The 22,781-nt window shown below is 37.5% G+C and overlaps 1 protein-coding gene across 1 annotated transcript in view; it reads right to left on the bottom strand.

The window, feature by feature from the left end:
• IMPG1 (interphotoreceptor matrix proteoglycan 1) overlaps positions 1-22,781 on the bottom strand; it is a gene marked incomplete at its 5' end in the record, with an annotated part of 106,874 nt that overhangs the window by 64,614 nt on the left and 19,479 nt on the right. The window contains 6 exons of the mRNA XM_072831581.1: positions 7,799-7,877; positions 8,951-9,027; positions 10,398-10,645; positions 12,185-12,205; positions 15,947-16,005; positions 21,430-21,582. Coding sequence (XP_072687682.1) covers positions 7,799-7,877; positions 8,951-9,027; positions 10,398-10,645; positions 12,185-12,205; positions 15,947-16,005; positions 21,430-21,582 — 637 coding nt within the window. The remainder of the gene's footprint in view (positions 1-7,798; positions 7,878-8,950; positions 9,028-10,397; positions 10,646-12,184; positions 12,206-15,946; positions 16,006-21,429; positions 21,583-22,781) is intronic.

Below are 22,781 nucleotides of genomic sequence, written 5' to 3'. Positions count from 1 at the left end.
AAGGGAGTTTTGAGAGAATAGGGCTGACCATGGTGCAGCAGGGAAGTAGAGTAATATCAGTTCCATAAGGGGCAGAGAGTGAGAAAACAAATTTTCTTGGGAATTGCTGAAATTTGGGGCAGGGCGCTGAACTTCCCGTACTATCTCACTTGACATCTGGGTAAAATCTAGAATTACAAAATTAGAGAGTTGGAAGGACTTCAATTCACTTTTAATCTTTCTCAGGGCATTGTGAAGATTGTATCTACGGACCAAGTGTAATTGCAAGCCTTAGGCAAATGGCCATTCCTTCCTTCAGATGATATTTTCCTCAAAGATCTCTGAACAATTTTTATCAGCAACATAGTCCTACTAGGGAAACTTACTGTTTGATCCTCAATTTGGAAATACAAAGAAGGAAAGGAAAAATGTTGACCACGGTAGTTTAAAGTTCAGCTGAGTTTTTCTTAGAAATCTTTCCAAGTCTAACTATTGTCCTTTCATCCTAAAGTGGGGCAACTTAAAGAACATCTTTGCCAGGTCTTCATGGTTAAGAGTTAGGATATGAAAAGTTTTTGGCTAGGAGAAGTGGCTGATTGCATATTTCCTTCATTTCATGCCTGCACATTAATCAGTGTGGTAGTTGATATATCATATATAGTGGAGCTAACTAAAGTTCTTCAGCACTCTTATCTGGATAAAGGTATTTACCAATGAGGAGTTGCACTTTATATCACCTTACATGTGAGGCTGTCTCTAGCTGTGTCAGGAGTGACACAAGGTAGGGTGTACCTTCTAGGTGTTTTTAGTCTGAGACTTAAAAAGTGATAGACTCATTAAAGTTGACAATAATAACAAATAATTACAAAACCCCAATCATGTGACAAACATTGTGTTCAGTGCAGGAGGTTTTTTTTTTTTTTTTTTTCCTTTTTAAGCATGTTCTTCATTTTAGAAATTCAGTCTTGAAGGGATACCAGACATGCATATTAATAATTTCGGTACTGAGTGGTAAATGTTTGATGGCAGTATAAATACTTTTTTGTTATGGAGTCAGGAAACAGATGGTAATTATGAATCTTTTCAGGGAGCTCTGAGGAGGTGGCATGTTAGCTGGAACGTAAGGCATGAGTAGGAGGTCATCAGACTAAAAGAATGGAGGGATATTACAGGGATTGATAGGCATGAGAGAAAATAATTTGTGTAAAGTCACAGAAGCATGAATATGGATGGCATATTTTGGCAGTGGTGAGTGGTATGACCAGAATAGACAGCAGACTACTGTTTCTGGATCATTAAATTGGCTCTCTCTGAGCTTCTTAGCAGGTAGAGCAAAAAGGGAAATAATCAAATTATTCCTATCAACTTTGACTTTCATGGAGGTATTACAATACAAATTCATTCCTTACTCCTTCAATTACTCAACATATATTAATTGCTTGCCTAGTATGTGCCAAGCATCTGGCTGGACACTGACAATATTGCAAAAAATGGAGACAGACTGAATTTGTCTTGTAGAACATTAACAGCCGTGTTCTCTATTGAGTTCATTCAGTTTAGCTCATCTCACTGATTCCTTTCAGTGGAGTCAAATGCTGAGGTGAGACTAAGAAAATTTGGAAATGTGTGGTAATTTTAATGTATTACCTAGATGGAACATGATGGCTAATGCTATGTGTCAACTTGATTGGGCCATGGGGTGCCCAGATATTTGGTTAAATATTATTCTGTGTGAGTCTGTGGGGGAATTTCTGGATGCAATTAACATTTGAAGAGTATATGGAGATTGTCCTCCCTAATATGGGCCTCATCTAACAGTTGGAAGCTTGAATAGAACAAAAGGCTAAGTAAGGGAGAATTCTCTCTCTCTGCTTGACTGTGTTTGAGCTGGGGCATTGATTTTCTTGCCTTTGGACTTAGACTGGAATTTTTACACCATTGGCTCTCCTGGGTCTCCAGCTAGCTAAAGGTACATCTGGGACTTCTCAGCCTCCATAACAACACGAGCTAATTCCTAATATTAAATCAGATATACAGAGGGGTGCCTGGGTAGCCCAGTCAGTTACGTATGTAATTCTTGATTTCTGCTCAGGGGGTGATCTCAGGGTTGTGGGATCGAACTCTGCATCAGGCTCTGTGCTGGGGTGTGGAGCTGCTTGGGAATCTCTCTCCCTCTCCTTCTATTCCTCTTCCTCCTTCTCTCTTGCTCTCCCACTCTCTCCCTCCCTCTCTAAAAAAAAAAATCAGAAATAGATACAAATATCCTTTTGGTTATGTTTCTCTGGAGAACCCTGACTAATACAGGGGAATAAATGACAGAACAATGTCCAATAGCAGAATAGCTCTGCCTGAAGTTTGTTTTTTCACTATTTAAAATATGCAATTCATCAAGAGATCTGGCTTACAATTTAAATGGAATGTCCAGTAAATGAAAATGTTTGTAATTTGGGAGGAGAACACTAAAGAGCTTTTCTTTTGATAGATCAGATGATCATTCTAATGAGTGAAAATAAAAATACATTGCTGCTTACACACACCTAAAACAAATCAAACCAAACCAAACTACAAAAAAATTAATAATATTTTGAACAGGTCGGATGCATGTTATGAGGAAGACAGGATGTTGAGCTTTTCCTATATTTTATGACTCATTTTATGAAATAAGAATGATCTTAATAGTTAATTGACTCTGTAAGAAAGAGTGGCTTAGGATCAACTACCTCCCCAAGATGTTAATAATAGGAGATTTTAGAATTTTATACAAGATACCAATTCATTTAGCGTTCTAGAGGCATATTTTGCAAGTACTTTATCTCAAGGGATTAACTACCAAGTCAAACTGCTTAAAGTGAGAGATTTCTATGAGTGCTTTATTGAGACTTTAATGGCTTGGTGGGTGTTTGGTGACACTAACCTTAACAATTTTCCAGGCTAAATTTATCTCAGTAATACCATGGTGTAGGAACCTTGGAATCCTGGTTGTCATTTTACCTGTGCATAGGAGAGACCCAGAACTATCTTATGAGGGAGGAAGCTTTGGTCTTGTCTAGAATGCTTATGTTCTGCACTCACCCCCCCTCCATTTCCATGTATATAAGGGGAATGCCTTTTTATTAGGATACTTCTTAGTTAGGAACCCTTCTTCATTTTTCATTAAGACATGACATTTCTCTCCCCAGCTAGGCTGATTATGAAAGCATATGAGTCTGTCTTTAATTGGCAACATAGAATATTTGCACTCTAGGCCCATGTCAGCAAATGCAGTGCTTCTTGATCAATACTAATCAAAAGCTGAGTTATGAGATATAATTTTTATTTATGGAGCATTGACTAAAAGTTATGCAGCACATTCATCCCTTTAGATACTTTAAAATCAATCCTTGAATTAAGGCAGACTGTCAGAACCTAGCCCCTCACAAAAATGCTGTAATGAACTGGGCTTTGCCATTCATTATGTCTCACCAGTGAAGGAAGTGCTAAGAAATTCAGAGGTAAATTCATGAGCCACCCAAAGCAAACTTAAAGAACTTTTGTATACAATTCCCCTACAATTTTGTAGGGGAATTTTGTATACAATTTCCCCTACAGAGTCATCTGATTTTAAAAAATTATTGAGGTACTACATAACATAAAGTTTTAAGTGAATGATTCAGTAATTGTGAATTAGTAAATTCACAGTGTTGTACAAACACCACCTCTACCTAGTTCCAAAATTGTTTTATTATTCCAGGAGTCATCTGACTTTTTTTTTTTTTTGCTTTGTCTTTTCTTCCATTTTTTTCAATTCTTTAAAATAAAATCTTATTGTATTTCCTATATGTCTGTAAATCATCATAAATCTTTTTTTGAATGAGGTAGGATTTTAACAAGCAAATTGTAAAAAAAATCTAACAATAAGCTCTAGTGCAGGAGACTGATGAGGAGGAGTCAGGAAATATGAGGAAAATCAAGAAGTCATTTTGTGGAAGCCAAATGAAGAAGGAGTTTCAAGAAGGGAGTGATTGACAGGAGCCCTTGCCAGAAAGATCAAGTAAAATAAAGATGGAAATGAGGTTGATAAATTGATTAATTAGGAAGCCATTTGTGATTTTTGTGGAATCGCGTCCTTATAATGTACAGTTAGAGGTGAAACCTTTGTAAAACTTAAAAAAAAATTACAGTGTAGCAAAATGGAGATTAAAGAAGCTGCGGTAAAAGGCAAAGCAAGTTTGAGGGAATATTTTTTTTAATGATGGGGTAGTTATGCCAAACATAATTTAGTGCGTGGAAGACACTTGACAGATGGTCCTGGTTTTGCAACCAGCTATGGTGTGACCTTGGAACAAGACACTTCACATTTCTAGCTTTGATTTTTCTTAACCATGAAGCACAGTAGCTTAACTAGATCATGTCTAAGATTCCTTCCAGCTTTAGTCTTCTAAAGTATAATCTTGAGTGGAAGGAATGTATAAATATAATGAGAATAGTAAAAAAAATTTGAAAATACAATAGCACAGTCATCATACATGTAGTATCATTTTTATTAATCTACTTGAAATGCTGACTTTAATAAGGTTTTATGATATCATAATGAAAGAAAGGAATCCAGCGAGCTTTTACTATCAACCATTTTACTATAAAGGTTTGTTTTGTTTTATACAACTTTAATCTTTTTATTTCTAATTTTTTGGAAGATTTATTTATTTTAGTAAGAGTGAGTGCAGGGGGAGGGGTAAAGAGAGAGGGAGAGAAATTCTCAAGCAGACTCCCCACTGAGTGTGGAGTCCAACATGGGACTTGATCCTGGGTCCCTGAGATCATAGGCTGAGCCAAAATCAAGAGTCAGACCCTTAACTCAACTGAACCACTCTGGCACCCCTACAACCATTGTTTAAATAATCTGAAAGTCAAAATAGTGGTTGATGTGGATAGTCATGGATTATAAATAGCTATAAAGTTTTTGATATTTCTCCTATAAAGAGAAAAAGTCTAAGTCCCCTCTTCTTGAATTAAGATGAGCTCTATGGCTGTCTAGCCATTAGAATGTGAGGAAGTATTTCTGAGCTGTTAGGATTGGCAGCTTCCACCTTCCAGCTCTTGCAATACTGACTCTTTAAACCCATGCTGCCATGCTTTAAGGATGCCCAAGTAGCCCTGATAAAGAGACCTATATAGAAAGAAATAAGCCACCCACCCCTCCACCAGCCAATAGTTGTGGTTGAGTACTAATTTGCCAGCCATGTGAGTGAATCAATTGGAAAAAAAAATACTCTAGGTCATACAACATGGGGCAGAGAAGAGCCGTCCTCACTAACCCTTACCCAAATTTCAGACTTACGGGCAAAATAAACGATTGCTGTTTTAAGCCACAAACTTCAGGGATGGTTTGTAGTACAGAAGTAGATAATTATATCATGCAGTTCACATTTATTCACTGGTAATCATGTAAGCCATATATAATCTTTATAGGTGGTTCTGCTCTCATGTCATATATACATTTGAGAAAAAACTTGTATTCCACAAGATTGAATACTAATTGCACACAGAGTTTATGAGGAAAATAGGACCGAGGTAGAACATTCAAAACCCATAGAATTTTGTAAAGAGAAACCTAATTAAAATAGTAACAATTCTATTAAAAACATCAACCATAATACTGTAATTTCTTTGGCAACAGCTCTAGAAATATTTTTTCTAGAGCAAAATTAAAAGTAAATTAATTTTAATTTTGATTTTTTAATTTTACTTAATTTTAATTTTTAAATTTAATTTTAATTTTGCTTTTCAAAAGCAAAATTAAACTATTGGCACTATACCAAAATAAAAAGCTTTTGCTCAATGAAGGAAACCATCAATAAAACAAAAGGGAAGGGCACAGAGGGTGTCCTCCATTTTAAACTTCCTTTTTAAGCCATCAATAAAACAAAAAAGCAACCTACTGAATGAAAGAAGATATTTGCAAACAATGTATTCAGTAGGGGATCAATATCCAACATATATAAAGAACTTATACAACTCAACACCAAATAATCCAATTTAAAAAATTGGCAGAGATGTGAATAGGTATTTTTCCAAAGAAGACATATAGTTAGCCAACAGACATATTGTTGGCTCAATATCATTAATCATGAGGGAAATGTAAATTAAAACCACCATGAGATAGATACTTTAGCCATTCTACCTGTCAGAATGGATAGCTAAAATAAAAAAAAAAAACATAAGAAATAAGTGTTGGCAAGGATGTAGAAAAAAGTAATCCTGTGCACTGCTTATGGGAATGCAAGTCAGTGCAGCTACTGTAGAAAACACTAGTTTCCTCAAAAAAGTAAAAATAGAATTATCATATGATCCAGTAATTCCACTACTGTGTATTTACCCAAAGAAAATGAAAATAGTAATTTGAAATGATATATATGCTCCCATGTTTATTGCATTATTTACAATAGCCAAGATATAGAAGCAAGTGTTCATCAAGTGTCCATCAATAGATGAATGGATAAAGAAGATATGGCATAGGGAACCCTGGGTGGCTCAGCAGTTTAGCACCGCCTTCAGCCCAGGGCCTGATCCTGGAGACCTGGGATCAAGTCTCATGTCAGGCTCCCTGCATGGAGCCTGCTTTTCCCTCTGCCTCTCTCTCTCTCTCTCTCTTTTCCCTCTGCCTCTCTCTCTCATGAATAAATAAATAAAACCTTAAAAAAAAGAAGATATATGTGTATATCTGGTGTGTGTATATATATATATACACACACATATATATATAGTCATATTAATATTAGTCATAAAAAGAATGAAATCCTGCCATTTGCAATAACATGGATGGACCTAGGGTGTATAAGGCTAAGTGAAATAAATCAGAGAAAGACAAATACTATATGATTTAACTCTTATGTAGAATCTAAGAAACAACAAATGAATAAGGAAAAAAGACAAACAAAACACCAGATTCTTAAACACAGAAGAAAAACTGTGTTAAAAAGTCAGCTATAACAAATTTCCTCTGTTATTTGCACTTAGAATCACAGTTCATTCTTATCAGCCTTATATCCTAGGGTTCATGTTTCCTTAAAGACATTTTTATGTATAATTTCACCAGAGAGCTGTATAAAGTGGAAAGCATAGGGGTTCATGAAGTCACTAAATTAGCTCCTTCTTGCACTAAAAAAAGACTGCTGCAGAATTTCATTTTTTTCTTAAAGTCTTCATAAATTGCTAACAATTCCTTTTTAACTGTGATAAAGTTGAACTCTACTGCCTCAGAAATGAACAGTTTTGGAAATTCAACAGTGAACCAAAAGGATTTCAATGTTTACTGACATCCTTATTTTTCAATTACACATGAGCTAATTGTCACTAAAGAAACATATGTAGCAAAACAGATGGCATGAATGGTCAGCCTGTACGTGGCAAACAGAATACACATATTGACTGTAAGGGCCTAATACTGTGTTGCCATAGTCCCTTGTTGTGGACGTGGGCCTTATGATTTACCTTGTCCTGATGGTCTCTCAGTTTTGAAGGCTTGTAGAGATGACTGTTCTGTGTGGGCAGCAGTTGGTACTGTTTTGGTTTCAGCTTCTTTCACTAGATCCATCAGGAAAGGGGTGTCAGTGCTCTCTGTGGGCCTAGGGCCTAGAGCCAAAGGAAGGGCACAGAGGGTGTCCTCCTCTTCAGAAGAGGGTGGTTCAATGGATTGCTCTTCAGTTGGAAATGCTGGTATGAGGAAACCTTCTCCTGAGTTGAGGATGACTTTACCACTAGTCTTTGAGGTAGTGTCATAGATGGATTCCTCAAAGAGGAACACAAAGAGCTAACACAGACTTTGTGATAAAAAACTCACCAGGTATACTGTGTCCTGTTTTGTCCAATGTCTCAAACCCGGATTGACCAAGAGGAAGTTCTGGACTCAAAGTAGCATCCTGAAGAATGAATTGAGAAAGACAGATGTTGAGAAGTGACATTTCCCTGTACATCAGAATGGCTACGCTTTGTATTTTTTTCATTTAAATTTAGTCAAATCATTTTGTAGCTGACTTGAATTTACTATGGATTCTGACACAGGTTCTGATATAGAAATTTTTCCTGAAAGGAAAACATGCAGTGATACAGTGGTAAAATATGATCAGTTGACTTCTTGGCTAACTGAGTCTGCCTGGGAGGATTAACTAATAACTGAAATACTTTTTTTTAAAATTTTATTTATTTATGATAGTCACAGAGAGGGAGAGAGAGAGGCAGAGACACAGGCAGAGGGAGAAGCAGGCTCCATGCACCGGGAGCCCGACGTGGGATTCGATCCCGGGTCTCCAGGATCGTGCTCCGGGCCAAAGGCAGGCGCCAAACCGCTGCGCCACCCAGGGATCCTGAAATACTTTGAATTGTCTATCATATTTGAATTTACACATTCATTCATTAAAGAACAAATAGAGCTTAGTCAGCACTTCCACTTATGAATACCCCAATGACAACTTTTGATATAAATTAAATGGACATAGCTTTAAATGAAATACAAAAATTATTACAAAATTTATTATTTTTAGTTTTGAAGACATTATTCTTATGAAACCATCATAAATAACTATAGGTAAGACCTTAAGACCTAAGAACAAGCTCATAAAGCATGCTTATGTTTATATTTATTTCTGAAAGTCAATATTATATATTCTGCCTTAAGTATTCTTTTCAGTTCATGAACATGTGTTTGTTTTATCAAAATAGAAAATCCTGACACTAACTGAAACAAAGATCTAACATTGAAGAAAACTTTGAGTTTTACGATATTTGAAATGTAAGTTGTATTATATTTTATTAATACAGAAATTGGAAGGGGGCAACAAAGTACTGCTTGTAAAAAACAGAAAAAATATAATTAGCATTGCAAAGAAGATTTTGTTCTGTTCTGTCTTTAAGCGGATTTTTAAAAGTTTTTTTGATGGAAGATTTTGAGGCTTTGTTCCTATTTGAAGAACAAAAGAACAGCAAACTCACTTACCTTTGTGTTATCAGTAAGAAGTGTAGGCAGCACTGAGTGGAAGTCAGGATCAGAGCCTGGTAATAACCCCCAAAATTCTGCAGGTGAAAAATCACAAGGTTTGAGTATTTCTTTCTTTTTATTTTTTTCTTTTGTGGTTGGGGCACTAAAATAGTCAAGGCTGAAAAGTGTGGTTATAATCAGTTTTTAAGGACTTGTATAGCAAATCATTAAGAAATGAGCATCACATAAACTAATGGTCATTGTTGTGAATAATATATTAAAGGACAGATGCAAGGGGTACATCTTGTATATTTATGCGATAAGAATAGTCACTAAAGTGGAATTTTAAAGTGTTTAATTTTATAGTATATATTTGGATCAGGCATGCAGGTTGATTGGTTAGGCCAGTGGGGATGAAGTTATAATGAAGCTAACAAAAAGAAATAGCTAGAATAAGCACTGGAACCAAGGACCATTTACAGAATCCTACTTCTACCTTGAAACCTGATTCTCAGAATATCCCAGAAGGTTGAACAGAGACAAACCGGAGTACCAGATGGTCTCTAAGATGAATCTGAAGCTTACCTTCTCTTGCCTAGGAGATTCCCTTGCTTTGCATGTGGTCCCAGATGTTTTCCAGTGTTGAGTTTGACTATCTAAAATAGAGAAATAGAACTGGCAGAGAATACCAGTTTCATGCCATATCATACTAAAATGGCATTTCTAGTGTCCATCTATCATGCCAAGAATGCTGGGCATTCTATGCTGCTAGGCTCATAGGTCCCTCCAGGTACTACCTCTGAGAATCTTGGGTGTGCCTGATGATCTTGTTGACTTTCTTAGATCCACTCTCCTCTCCTCTCCCTGCTATTTTCTGCTCTGGGAGGTTGACTTATATAGACTATATCAATGCCTTTTTGCCCACTTGGAAAGGCTTAGATCATTAGGCAAACCCTTCATGCCTAGAGGTAGTAATGAGGCCTTCCTGTTTCTGGTACCAGGGAACTTCTGTATTCTTTTGTGTATTAGGAAAAACTTTATAAACAGTTCCTTTATCAAACTCTCCTCATGTTGTCCTAATTTGAATGTGCCATCTCTTTCCTTCTGGGACTCAAACAATTTGCTAGGTGAGGGAATCTGTTTGGGTTATACCAATGCAAAAGGACTGTTCATGGGTGCTTCTTTCCATCTGGACTCCACTGGATGACTGTAGTTGAACTGCTGAACTGAAACTCTGGGCTTCTCCTAGACCTATTCTTGATGTGAAGTATCAACCAATGGCTCATCAAATGAGACACAGGTTGGAGTGAGGAAAGAGAACTGACACTATTCATGATGTGCCTGTCACAGAAATGATTGACTCTATAAGGCCCAAGTTGAAATGACGGTGACCATGGGCATTCACACCTCCTAATGTCATTGTCAGAATGAGGGTAACACCAGAATTATGAAATTACCAACTGACCATCAGTGAACTGAATTGTTTCCACATCCAAGGATTTGTCTTCCTCTAGTGCTCTGCTGATCAGCTTTTTGAGGTCTAAAGCTGTGAGATAGATTTCTGGTTGCTTTTCCTCCTCCATCATTCCTTGAGGGACTCCTTCACTCTCAATTTTGTTGGAATCAAAAGACAGGTGGTCACTTGCAGGGCTTTTTACTTCTGCACTGTCTCTCGTAAAGATGGCCATAACTCGTGTCTCTACGGAGCTTGAACTATAGACAGCAGAGGACACATACCATCCAAACCCATTGTTACATGCTTTATAAGGAGAGTCATAAAGGTGCTACAAAGATTCCAGACAACTTCATCCTCTTTTCTGATGGGCACTTAAAGAATATTCCACTTTTCAACTCGTTTAAATGCTTATCAGGAATTTGAAATTTGAATTGATGTATATTTTAGTTGTTAGATAGAATGTCAGGATGAAGGTTAAGTCCAGCTTGAAGACTGGATACTAACTGAATCAAGTGATCACAGATTTTTTTACTTTATTCTTTATGAAAAAGCATTAATTTTCAAGAGATGCTATTATTCACCAGTGTTTTTGGTGGCCTTATAAGTAAAGTCACGAAGTTCCAATCAGCAAGAAGGATGAATCGTCATTTATCTACAAATAGCCTTCTTTAGGAAGGTCTATGAAATAGCAGCATAGGATACAGCAGTGGGACAGTAGTATGTACATATTGTAACCAAGTCAAAGCTTTGATTCTTAAGGTTATTTCTCTTCTACTTCTTTCAAGAAGTATTTTTTAAAGATTTTATTTATTAGAGAGAGAGAGAGAGGCAGAGGGAGAAGCAGGCTCCATGCAGGGAGCCTGACGTGGGACTCAATTCCAGGTCTCCAGGATCATGCCCTGGGCTGAAGGCGGCACTAAACCGCTAAGCCACTGGGGTTGCCCTCAAGACATATTTTTTAATTAAAAAACAAAATTGTAAATCAAACATAATTTTTCCCTCAAGCTGCTTTTAAGGTAACATCTTAGAAGAAAGGTATGAGAAAAAAAAGGAAGTAGTATATGATTAGCCATATTTATTATCATATTTATTGATTAAATGCCTTTTTGCATATAAGAATGAAATAGGATTCTCTAAAACTCTTTTTTCTAGGATCAGGTTCACCTTTTAGTTTATGCCATAAATCCACACAAAGGGATGCAAAAGAGTTTTAAAGGCCACAGGAACTGATAATGTGTACTCTTGGCAGTTCTTTGGGCCACATAATCAGTCAGAGTCTACAGTTCATTATTTCACTAGTCAATTATAGAAGCCAAAGCTGGATTCTTATTACTGAGCTCTCCAAGGTATAGTGGGCTCTGTCCCAATTCAAACTGACCTTGGAATTAAGGAGCAAATTAGTTTCTCTGCCTTATTCCAGACTAAGGTTGGCTGCTTATACAAGTGTGCATTCTGACAGACAATTTCCTATCACAAATGGAATTTAAGAAGTTGTTAAAACATGCTTGCTTCACAGAAATATGTTTTTGGTTTTCTAATTAGATTTTGAGTTTTGCAGAATACACTTTGATCAAATCATTGTTTACCTACTTATCTCACGTAGTGATTTTGACTTAAGAATTTTTTTGTACTGCAGAATAACTGATCAATTCCTCTTATTTAAGAAAGACACCAATAAAAGACATTGGCTCATCTTAGACTTTATATGTAAAATTATTTGTAAAATACCAGCATATAAATTTGGGGGGGAGGGAAGGAGGTACTACATGTCAAAACATTAGAAAAGTCCAAATTACCCCTCTCTTCTTTTCTTTGGTCTTCATTTCATCATATGCAATGGGAACATGCAAGGGAGAGAGAATTTTTATGAAATTTATTAAGACATTTACTAAATCATTTCACATACCAGAGAGAAAGGGGGAGGGGAGAGAAATAGAGAGAGAGAGAGAGAGAGAAGGGGGAGGAGAGAGAAATAGAGAGAGAGAGAGAGAGAGAGAGAGATTTTTTTCCCATTGTTTCCCATGTTTGCCCAGAGCTTTGAAGGAAATACATTAACTGCCATCAGAATTTGAATGGGAATTTTGAGAGCCATATGAAACTCAGGAATAAACAGAATTATATGATGTTTCTGATTAGGGTTCAGACTTAGTTCAAAGGTTGTATGTACTTTTGGTTCTCTTTGTTAAACTCTTTGATTTCTTCATATTCTTCCCAAAGAGGAGGCATTTATATCCTATACATCTTACATTTTGGGTGGTGCTGGTGCCAGGAAGTTTTTTAAGAAAGTATTTTATAAATGAATTTCTCTCCCTCTGAATAGCATTAAATGATTAATTTAATCCTGAAGGTAATTTATCTGAGACTGGATGCTGGAGCTGGTGTTTTGTTGACTGATTATTTTTCAAATTTCTTTAATCAGTAAGCCTTGAGGGAATGGTGCAATTCATCATAGAACAGGTTGCAAGAAAAATAAACACCTGTTTACTGAGTGGGTGGTCCTCACCAGGCAGTTTATATGCATCCTAATTTAATCTTTTCAACAACACGGTCCCCATTTTACAGAAAATGGAACACACACACACACACACACACACAGAGGAGGAGTTTTTGGTTGGAAGGTGCAGAACCAGGATTCAAGCCCTGTCCTGCTTGACTTCAAGCCTGGGCCCATTTGCCATGCCACCATTTGGAGGCCATTTGGTCATCAAACTGACAGATATATTTTGGACTCCTCTGGACATATATATGAATTTAGTTTATAATTATATTCAGTTTTTATATATTATGACTATATTCAGTTTTCTTGTTTTACATTTCAGATGATATTTGTTGACAAAGACATTCTACACATGTGATGGGATTTGTGTTGCTCTTTCTGCCTGGGGTATGAATTTATTTAAATTTCATCCCTTGATAAAATAAGACCGAAATAAACTTTGCTACTACTTTCCTTCTGTAGAAGCAGGGGAGAATCTATGACTATCTAACTGGGCTGCTCTCTGGGAGGGACTTCTTTCTGCACCAACTACACATTCATTTAGGGCCTGCCTCCTGCTTCTTTCAGCAGCAGCTTGTAGTTTGGAGAGAGGCAGGGCACCCTGAGCCAAGACCCTAGTCCTGCTCTTTAAAAAAAATTATTGCATTGCAATATAATTGTCATGAAACAAACTGCACATGTTGATGGTGTACAATTTGATAAGTTTGACACCATACACCTGTGAAACTATTACCACAATAGAATTAATTCCTCCCAAAGGTTTACTCATGACTCTTTGAAATCCTTCTCTCCTATCCATTCTGTCTCACCCTCCCCAAGCAACTACTGGTCTGTTTTCTGTTATTATAGATTAGTTTGTGTGTTCCAGAGTTACATATAAATGGAGTCATAATATGGTCTTTTTCTTCTGGTTTCTTTCATTCAACCTAGTTATTTTGCAATGAACCTATATTGTTGTGTATTCTAATAGTTCCTTCCTCTGCTAAGTAGTAGACTACAGTAACAATATTCTACAATTTGTGTTATCTATTGCTCTGTAGATGGACATTTGGGTTGTTTCCAGTCCTTGGCTATTCCAAATAAAGGTGCTGTGAACGTTGTGTGAATCAGTCTTTGAAAGAGTATACCCTCTAACCAGATTAAATGATTGTTAATAGTTTCCCATATTTGTTTTAAAAGATAAAGTAGTATTTAAAGTAGATATTTTTCCGTTTATACTTATAATTGTGTTAATAATAGAAGTTCTCATAACTTCCAGTTGTGTTGGGAGAATCAAATGAGGTCACTGATAAAAAATGTACTTATTAAATTGTAGATCAGGTTTCATACCAATGAGCTGACATAAAGACATTATCAGGAGACTCATAGGTTTTTAGGGGGTCTGGCTCCACAAGAAAGTGATTTCCTTCATACTAAGTTTACTTTACAATATTCTGAGCATTGTTAGTTATGATTAAAAGCTTGCCACACTCATAAGCATATTGTTTATAGTATTCAGGGTCAATATATTTTCTGGTTGACTAAATATTCATTCCATTATGGAAATCATGGAGAATATATGGTCAAATTTATTTTATAAGCATCTTCGGTAGAAATAAAAATAAAGTCTTATAGAGATAAACACATGGAAAAGATGCAGCTTCAGTGGATACACTATTTTTACCTTGCAAAATTTCATCATCCTAGCATTTTGTTTTCTTCTAAAATAGATTTTTTTTATTATTAGTTTTTCATTTATTTGAAGGGAGGGCATAATGAACAATTTGAACATTCACCAAGAGGACTGTTCCTATCATTTCCTTCAGCTTTAAATTAAACATCTGCTCTTTAGCTGCAGTGGTTTGTCTAGAAGACCTTGCCATCTATGCAGAATATTCTACTATCACCTTTTATTTCTTTCTAATCCATCTGATTTCACATGGAATATTGTGGAACAGCATCTTGAAATAAAGAAAAATGAGTCTGCTGTGGTACATATTAAGGGTTTCATCTTTTATAACTTTCACTTTTCAATATTTTCTTTCTCTAGAGTCAGACAAATCAGAGGGGCCTGATAGCTTTGGAAAGAAAAAAACCATGGAGCTTGCCCAGAAGCGATTCTTCGTGAGCATGGAAACTTGCTCTGGGCACCCTCTAGATTTCAGACAACAATGGAGGGGCCAGATAGTCCTTTGAGGGAGGCCTTTTCTACCCACTTTACAAATCCCCCCTGGGGCAGGGGCTCTCATTCAGGCAAGCCAAGGCTGACAGATTCCTTGTGGTACATTAAAAAAATATATCATATTATGACCCAGCCTGTAGATGTTTTGAATGAGAACTTAGAAGATGCAAAGCTTGCCAAAAATCATGAACCCACCCAGATTAGAATGTTGAGATGCTAGTGGATATAGGCCTGCCCGTAGAAAAGCCATGGGAAGATAACTGAACCCTGCTTTAGCATGGCACCATTCTTTGATTTCATTCCCTTTATTTAAAATTATAATTTAATAATTTTTGCACAGTAATGCATTTTGCACAGTTCATCTGTCAAAATGATAATAAAAGGAATATTTTTGGGAAGTGTTGCTTCCACCTCTGTCCCTTTATACCCCTTCAACTTCCTTATCCCCAAAGGTACTATTTTTTATTAGTTTCACCTGATTCTCCAAGGTCTGCCTGATTTGTTTAAACGATGATGATATTTAGCATTCAACAGGGAATCAAGCAATCAGACACCAAGGTAACTAATTGCTACTTTTTTTGACCTGTCACTACTGAGGTGTTCTCCTAAGAGGTTTGTTAATAACATTGCCAAGGACAGCAGATGAGTTCTCTGTGGAGAGTAGTATTTCTGACTCTAAAGGGAGGAAGGAATACACCTCCTGTGTTATCCCTTAAAAAATCACGTAGAGTCATGTTCTAATTAGACAATTCCTTTATCTGAAATGTATTCAGTTTTCAGGATTGGCAGGGCTAAACAACTAGGGGGAAAGGAACCTTATAATCCTCATGACACTGCTTTTAAAAGAGGATATGGAGAAAGTAATTTAAAAATTGAGAAGAGTCCGATTCTCTTACTTACCTAAATCCTAGCACATGGATTTCTTTGAATCCTGGAAGTTTCTTAAATACCTTTTGCATCTGCAAAAAGAAAGAAGTTTATGAAACACTCTTTGGATCTACTGGGTCAGATCTTACGTAACTGAAAAAGCCTAAACACTTTTGATGAGTTTGGGGAAAAACATGAAAATGGAAAATTGAAGCAACTATTGAGGCCAAACTCTTTGTTGTTAGTTATTTCTGAAACCCAGAGGAAAGTGTTTTGGTATTTATTTAAAAGCTGCAATTGGTGGGGGAGGGGTGCGTGGGTGGCTCAGTTGGTTAAACATCTGACTCTTGATTTCTCCTCACATTATAACCTCAGGGTCGGGGGATGGAGCCCTACATTGGCTCCATATGCTGGGCATCGAACCTGCTTAAGATTTTTTCTCTCTCCCTCTGCTCCTTCCCACACTATACTCTCTTTAAAAAAAAAAAGAGAAAGAAAGAAAAAGAAAAGCTGCAATTGGGTAATTCTGATCTGCTTTAATGGTTACTTTACATAGAATATGAAATAACTTTAAGGTGGTACTTGGAAGAAACTTTTTTGGCTACGGTATTTTTATTTATAGACAGAATAACTATTACATTTTCTGAGTTGAATTAAATTATTTGGAAAATATAATGTTAAAGATGTTACTAAAATAAAAATGGCTGTTGTATCTAGATAAAATGGTACAAGCAGACTCTAATGGTTAGATTCACTTGTAGATTTATGCAGACTTTGCAATAAATTTTCTTAATTAGTTTGACCTTGCTAATGAGGCATATTATTAGAATATTTTACAATTGCTATACTTAATTACTCCTGACTCACTATAGTATGGCTTCTGCCTCCGATTCGCCCAAGAGGGAGGGTTTTCTTCAGGCTGTTGCCTCTTGGCTCTCTCCAAATCCAGTGGCATTTTCTGTTTCTCTTCCACAGTGTGGCGTTTTTTTTTTTTTTTTTTTTTTTTTTTTTTTTTTTTTTAATGGCTCTTCTTCCATCTTAAGGATCACTTTCTAAGTGACTTCTCAGTGCCATTCTGTGACTACATTTTTATTTCCCATTTTAATCCTTCCATATCTGTTGTTCTAAAAATCCCTTGATGGGCTCCACTGCCTATTGAAGAAGGCCCAGTTCTTTAATAAGAATTCTTTTAAGACCCTCCACAATCTACCTCCTCCATTCCCCAAGTACTTTATCATTTGCTCTTCCTGCTATCATTACCCCCTTGGGCAATATTGTATCCTCTAGTCACACTAAATGTCTATCTCTCCTCAAATACAACATGTACTTCCTCCAGACTTCTATGACTTTTTTCCCCTTTAGCCCAAGATGCAACTTCTACCTTTTGATTTTTGACTGCCCACTCTTAACGTCTTCCAAAGCCAGCCAGCTCAAACACATTTTCTATTGAAAAGTATCTGTAGAGCTCTGAAGTCAGACTCAATTATTTCTTCTCCCTAGACCTCCCTAGAACTTGTTACAGTATGCCCCATAAAACAGCCTATGAGCTACATGATGTCTCCCTCACTGAGATTATCCTCCTTGGGCTCATGGACCATGTCTTATTTATTCTTCTTCATCTCTCTCTCTCCCAATACCTAGTGGATCATCATCCACATACTAGGGACTCAGCAAATTTTGTTTAATTGCCTTGAGTGCCTCTCTTCATTCTCTAAACTCATCGACATGCCACTGCATTGTCACTGTATCTAAAATTACTGCTGACTCTACATTATCTATGCCAAGGACTAGGGCAGTGATGCACAGATAATCTCCAAAACACTTACACTGGGCTTTGAAATGCGTCATCGATTTCTTTTTCTAGCAGACTGCTTTACCTCCTAAATCATATTTTCTTGCACCAATGTTAAAAATAGTTTTCATCCCCTGAGCATATAGTAACTACAGTGAGGAAGGTTGCCCCCCCCCACCCCAGCTTTCAGGTGATGAGGTAGCTGTGTAGGCTTGAGTTTAAATATTGGTTCTGCTACTTTCTAGCTGTAAGATCTTGAGTTTATTGCTTAGACTCTCTGAATCTGATCTCCTTGGCCAAAAAAGGGATAACAGTACTTATTTTGTAAGGCTCCTATAAGAAATAACTAATAAGTGCATGACACACAATGGGCAAAGAGTTGATGATATTGCATTATTGATTTACTTAGTCTCTATCTCTCCTATTGGATTACTATATCCTTGATAGCCCAATTTTCTTTTACTTCCTCTTTGGTCACATACCATGGAGCCTGACAAAAGCAGAGCAAGCCTTCAATCACTTGTTTTTGAAAGACTCAATGAGAGGAAGGACAGGATGAGGGCCCCCATTGGGGTCAGGTGCAGGGAGCCTGAGTAATGAGTTTCTGTGCCTCCACTACCACCCCCACCACAGGCTTAACAGATGAGAGCTAGGAGTTTAGGTTATGTGAAGCTGATATTTATTATGACAACAGGAAGGAAGGAGCTGTGTACGTGCTTCATGTCTTTTCTGGCCTCCTGTGACAAATAGCTTTGGGGCCACAAGGCATTTGTCATGCCATTCCAGTAACAACACCTGGGACTGAATGTTTTAGTGTGAGCAGCAGTTTCTAGAGCAGAAGTTTCAGACGCTGACTTGTTCCTCTTTCTTGTCCAGGATATCAGAGTTGCTGTTATACGGATGAAAATAATCAATCAAGCACAGACTTCCATAGAAGCCCACAGCTATAGCATGGGTAGCAGAGAACATCTCCAAGGAGAGCTATCCTCCCCTCCAGGAGTGCTCCACAGCACTGGCTCTGGTGGAGGGGAATTTCGCTTATTGTCCATGTCCTCTCTGTGAACCTGCCTGTGATTGATTAAGAGTCAGCTCTGCTTAGGAGGGTGCAGAAGGCATCTAGGGAGGAGATGACAAAGGCCTTCAGTTAATTCTGCTAAATAATCTTCTGGGGACCTTCCAATCATGGAGTGCTAACCACTAAATTGCTAATTAAGTGCCCAGTTAACCTTATTAATAATACTAAATGCACAGGGGCCTCCCTGATCTTGCTGGAATGTACGTTAACGGGGCTATAAAAAGGCACCCGTGTTGAGTTCTCATGAATGTTTGCACAGGAGAAAGCATTCACACAACAACTAAGCATTCCTTTTGACATTTGTATTAAATTGCTCATTAGGTTTATTGTGGAAATTAAATTACTGCAAAGCACTGTCCATTAATTCCTGATTAGGCCTGAATGGCTGTGCTAATGCAAGTATGGGCTGTGGTGGAGCTGGTAAGTTATGTGTTGGCAGGCTGCTAGGTAGTCTGGATTGCTCAGGAACCTGGAAAGGGAACAGATGCTCTAAGCAGAGGGGCTCCATTTCAGAGAAGCCAGTGACCACGCAGAGGAACTAGCAGGACTAATGTGGTGGGGCTCCTGAACAAGACCAAGTAACACATAGCCTTTTGGCTAATACAGTTTTCAGAGTGTAGAATGGTCATGTTTATTTGATGATGATACAAAAATCTGTGCCTCATATATATTTATTCAGGAAAAATAGGAAGTATAGCATCATGGATATAAACAGGAGTTTTGGTGCCAGGCCGTTTGGGTTTGAATCTTGGCTAACTATCCAATTTTGAAGATATTCTGACTATACTAGGAATTTTTCTGACAAGATCAAAGAACAAATAGAATGTTAACAGACTATTCTTTAATTCATTCGATCTAATAATCATGTCTAAGTACTGCTCTGATTCATAAACACCCCATATTGATGCTTTCTCTTATCAAGTTTGTAGAAATGATTCTGTACATTTTATTTACTGAAAACTGGTGCAGGAAGAGGTTGGAGGTTTAAAGTTTTTGCTTATTCATCTTCTTTCCAGTTGAGAGGAGGTAAGCATTGAATTCTCCACATAGAAAGGGAATAAAGGGGATCCCTGGGTGGCGCAGCGGTTTAGCGCCTGCCTTTGGCCCAGGGCGCGATCCTGGAGACCTGGGATCGAATCCCACATTGGGCTCTGGTGCATGGAGCCTGCTTCTCCCTCTGCCTGTGTCTCTGACTCTCTCTCTCTGTGACTATCATAAATAAATAAAAATTAAAAAAAAAAAAGAAAGGGAATAAAGGGGAAAGGAGAAAAAATAAGTGGGAAATATCAGAAAGGGAGACAAAACATGGAAGACTCCTAACTCTGGGAAACGAACCAGGGTGGTGGAAGGGGAGGAGGATGGGGGTTGGGGGTGACTGGGTGGCGGGCACTGAGGTCGGCACTTGATGGGATGAGCACTGGGTGTTATTCTGTATGTTGGCAAATTGAACACCAATAAAAAATAAATTTATTATAAAAAAAAAGAATTCTCCACATATGAGAAGTAGGGGCTTATGGGTTCCCTGGCCATGCTGTGTGAGATGCTTGGGATAGCCATAAATAAAGTTCATGGTTATGTTGTCTTGTGAATGCATCTATTTTTCGTTGCATTTCTACAACTCCTGAGTAGTTAACTGCATCCCAAACTCCGTATTAGGAGCTAAGTCTTCAGAGATAAAGAAACCCTTCCTGTCCTCAAGGGAATACCCAGAACCTGGAGGTAATGAAGATGTTGGGTGAAGATGGGGGAAAGGAGACAACAAAGGCCATGGACATGTAAGCAAATAATCTCAAGACAGGGTGATAAATGTTGTGACAGCAACGGGCACTGTATGTTAGCTCAGAGGATTGATACTGAACCCAGGATGGGTAGAGAGGACTTCCCCTGAATGAGTTGGTAAAATGAAACCCACTGCAGATAGCTTATGGAAAAGCTAAAGGTGAGAAGAGATTTGTAAGCAGTTTGTACCTCTGTGCAAAGGAGGGGGAGGAGCTAGTGTTAAGATGAGGCTGGAAAGGAAGGCAGGACTCTTAGCACGGCCTAGAAATGCGACCTGTCAGCACAGTAGTTTGGATTCATCCTGCAGGGAATGAAGAGGCAGGCAGAGGTGATGATGGTCATAGACAGAAAAGACATCTTGGGGCAGCTCCTAAGTTTAGTGGCTGGCATGGACAACATAACTGCCTTTCACTATCACCCATGAAAAATATCATGGCTTCAAATTGCATCAAACTGCAAAAGTGGAAATATTATGTGAGACTAATACGGGTTAAAAAAATATTTCAAACCAGCATATTAAAAAAAAAAACCCAGCATATTCCTTGGTTGGTGCTTACATGAACACTTTAGACGTATAGACTATGTGCTTAATGACTTTCAGTTAAAGGAGATTTAAAAACCTACTAATATTTAAAGAAGCCCTAAATGTAAGTGACTTTTAAGATAGAGAAGCTGGAATAGAAATACTTTTCTAGAGATCCAGGTGCTCTAACATTTTGGACCTATTACAGTTTTTTATATCTTTCTAATGGTTAAAAATTAATGCTTAATTATAAAAAGTTGGAACTATCAGCTCAAAGAGTTTAGCTGCTGGCTCTCAGATTCTGATTCATGACTTAGGCTGTGGTTGTGTGGGGTGGGTTCACTTACCTGGAGTTGAGACTTTTCTGCTAGCTCCTGATAATATGGGGACTGTGAGTCAGTGAGCTCTGCCTTAAACCTCTGGTTTGTCAGAGTGATGCTCAGCTCTACCTTCTGCTCCAGTGGGCCCTCAGATATCTTAGTGGATTCTGCTTTACTTTCCTAAATTAAAAAAATAAAGGATCATCTATTAGCATAAACCAAAAGCATATGGTAATATTAAATAATATATATTGCTATTGTCTCAAGAAGTAGATTATGAAAGCTCAAGTGCTTTTAGAATTAAAATCCTATTAACTAGAAGTGTCCTCTGAATTTTGGTACTTGACAAAGTACCAAAGCGCCAATGAGTTAACTATTTAGGATCCTTGAGAACACTGTAGTTTTATGACTATGTGCTTTCCATGAAAGCATTTACACACACACACATATATATACACACACATATAATTCATATATATTGCCAGAGCATCACTGGGATTGTACCACATTCTTGTGTAACTTTATGAATACTCTTTGATGAGGACCAGATTATACAAAATAACCTAAGGATGCTGAGATATTACTTAATATATTCTTTTTAAGATAAGAGCCTAGACTGGGTTAATGAGACCATTTGTACTTAAACTTCACATTGAAGCTAGTTAGCAAGCACTGACAGGTCAAGAGATGGTTTGAAATATCTCTCAAAAGGAATGGCATATCTGGGCCACCTTTGGTGGCATGTGGCTTAAAAGAGAAGCACTTTTCTGAGGATCTGGATTTGACCTCTGATCACAAGGGCCAGGGGTCATCCTTCTTGCCCTCTGGACTATGAACAGGAAGGAATGTCTCACCGCTCTGAATTCACCTGGGCTCCCTGGGTACAGAGCAAGCCTAGAGCTGGGTTTCAAACTTGAGGTTTGACAAATTTTCGGTATTGGGTACCCAGATAATCATGAAATCTGAACAGCTTTCTTAAAAGAGTAAAACACATGTCTGTAGAAAATTGAATATCTTTGGTAATGTACATATTCTCTTATTAGTGAAAATAGAGCTGTGGAAGCGGAAAAAAGAGACCAACCAATAGAAAATGACATGCGGGACAAATCTCATGTAGTTTCTCCTCATTTCTTATCACAAACTCCTCTCTTCCATGGGCAGTGGACAGCAGCACAGCCTCTAACTTTAATTGGGCACATGAAGGATGTAGATTCACACTTGCCAAACTACTGATGTTTAACAGAAAGATTTTCTTTCTTTCCTTCCTTCTTTCTTTCTTTCTTTCTTTCTTTCTTTCTTTCTTTCTCATTCATTCATTCATTCATTCATTCATTCATTCATTGAGATAACACACATTAAGCATCTGTAAGGGTATAGAA

This window comes from Canis lupus, chromosome 7, assembly GCF_048164855.1.
Source record: "Canis lupus baileyi chromosome 7, mCanLup2.hap1, whole genome shotgun sequence".
Classification (NCBI taxonomy): domain Eukaryota; kingdom Metazoa; phylum Chordata; class Mammalia; order Carnivora; family Canidae; genus Canis; species Canis lupus.
Note: the sequence above shows the minus strand (reverse complement) of the source record. Positions and strands in the feature narration are given on the sequence as shown.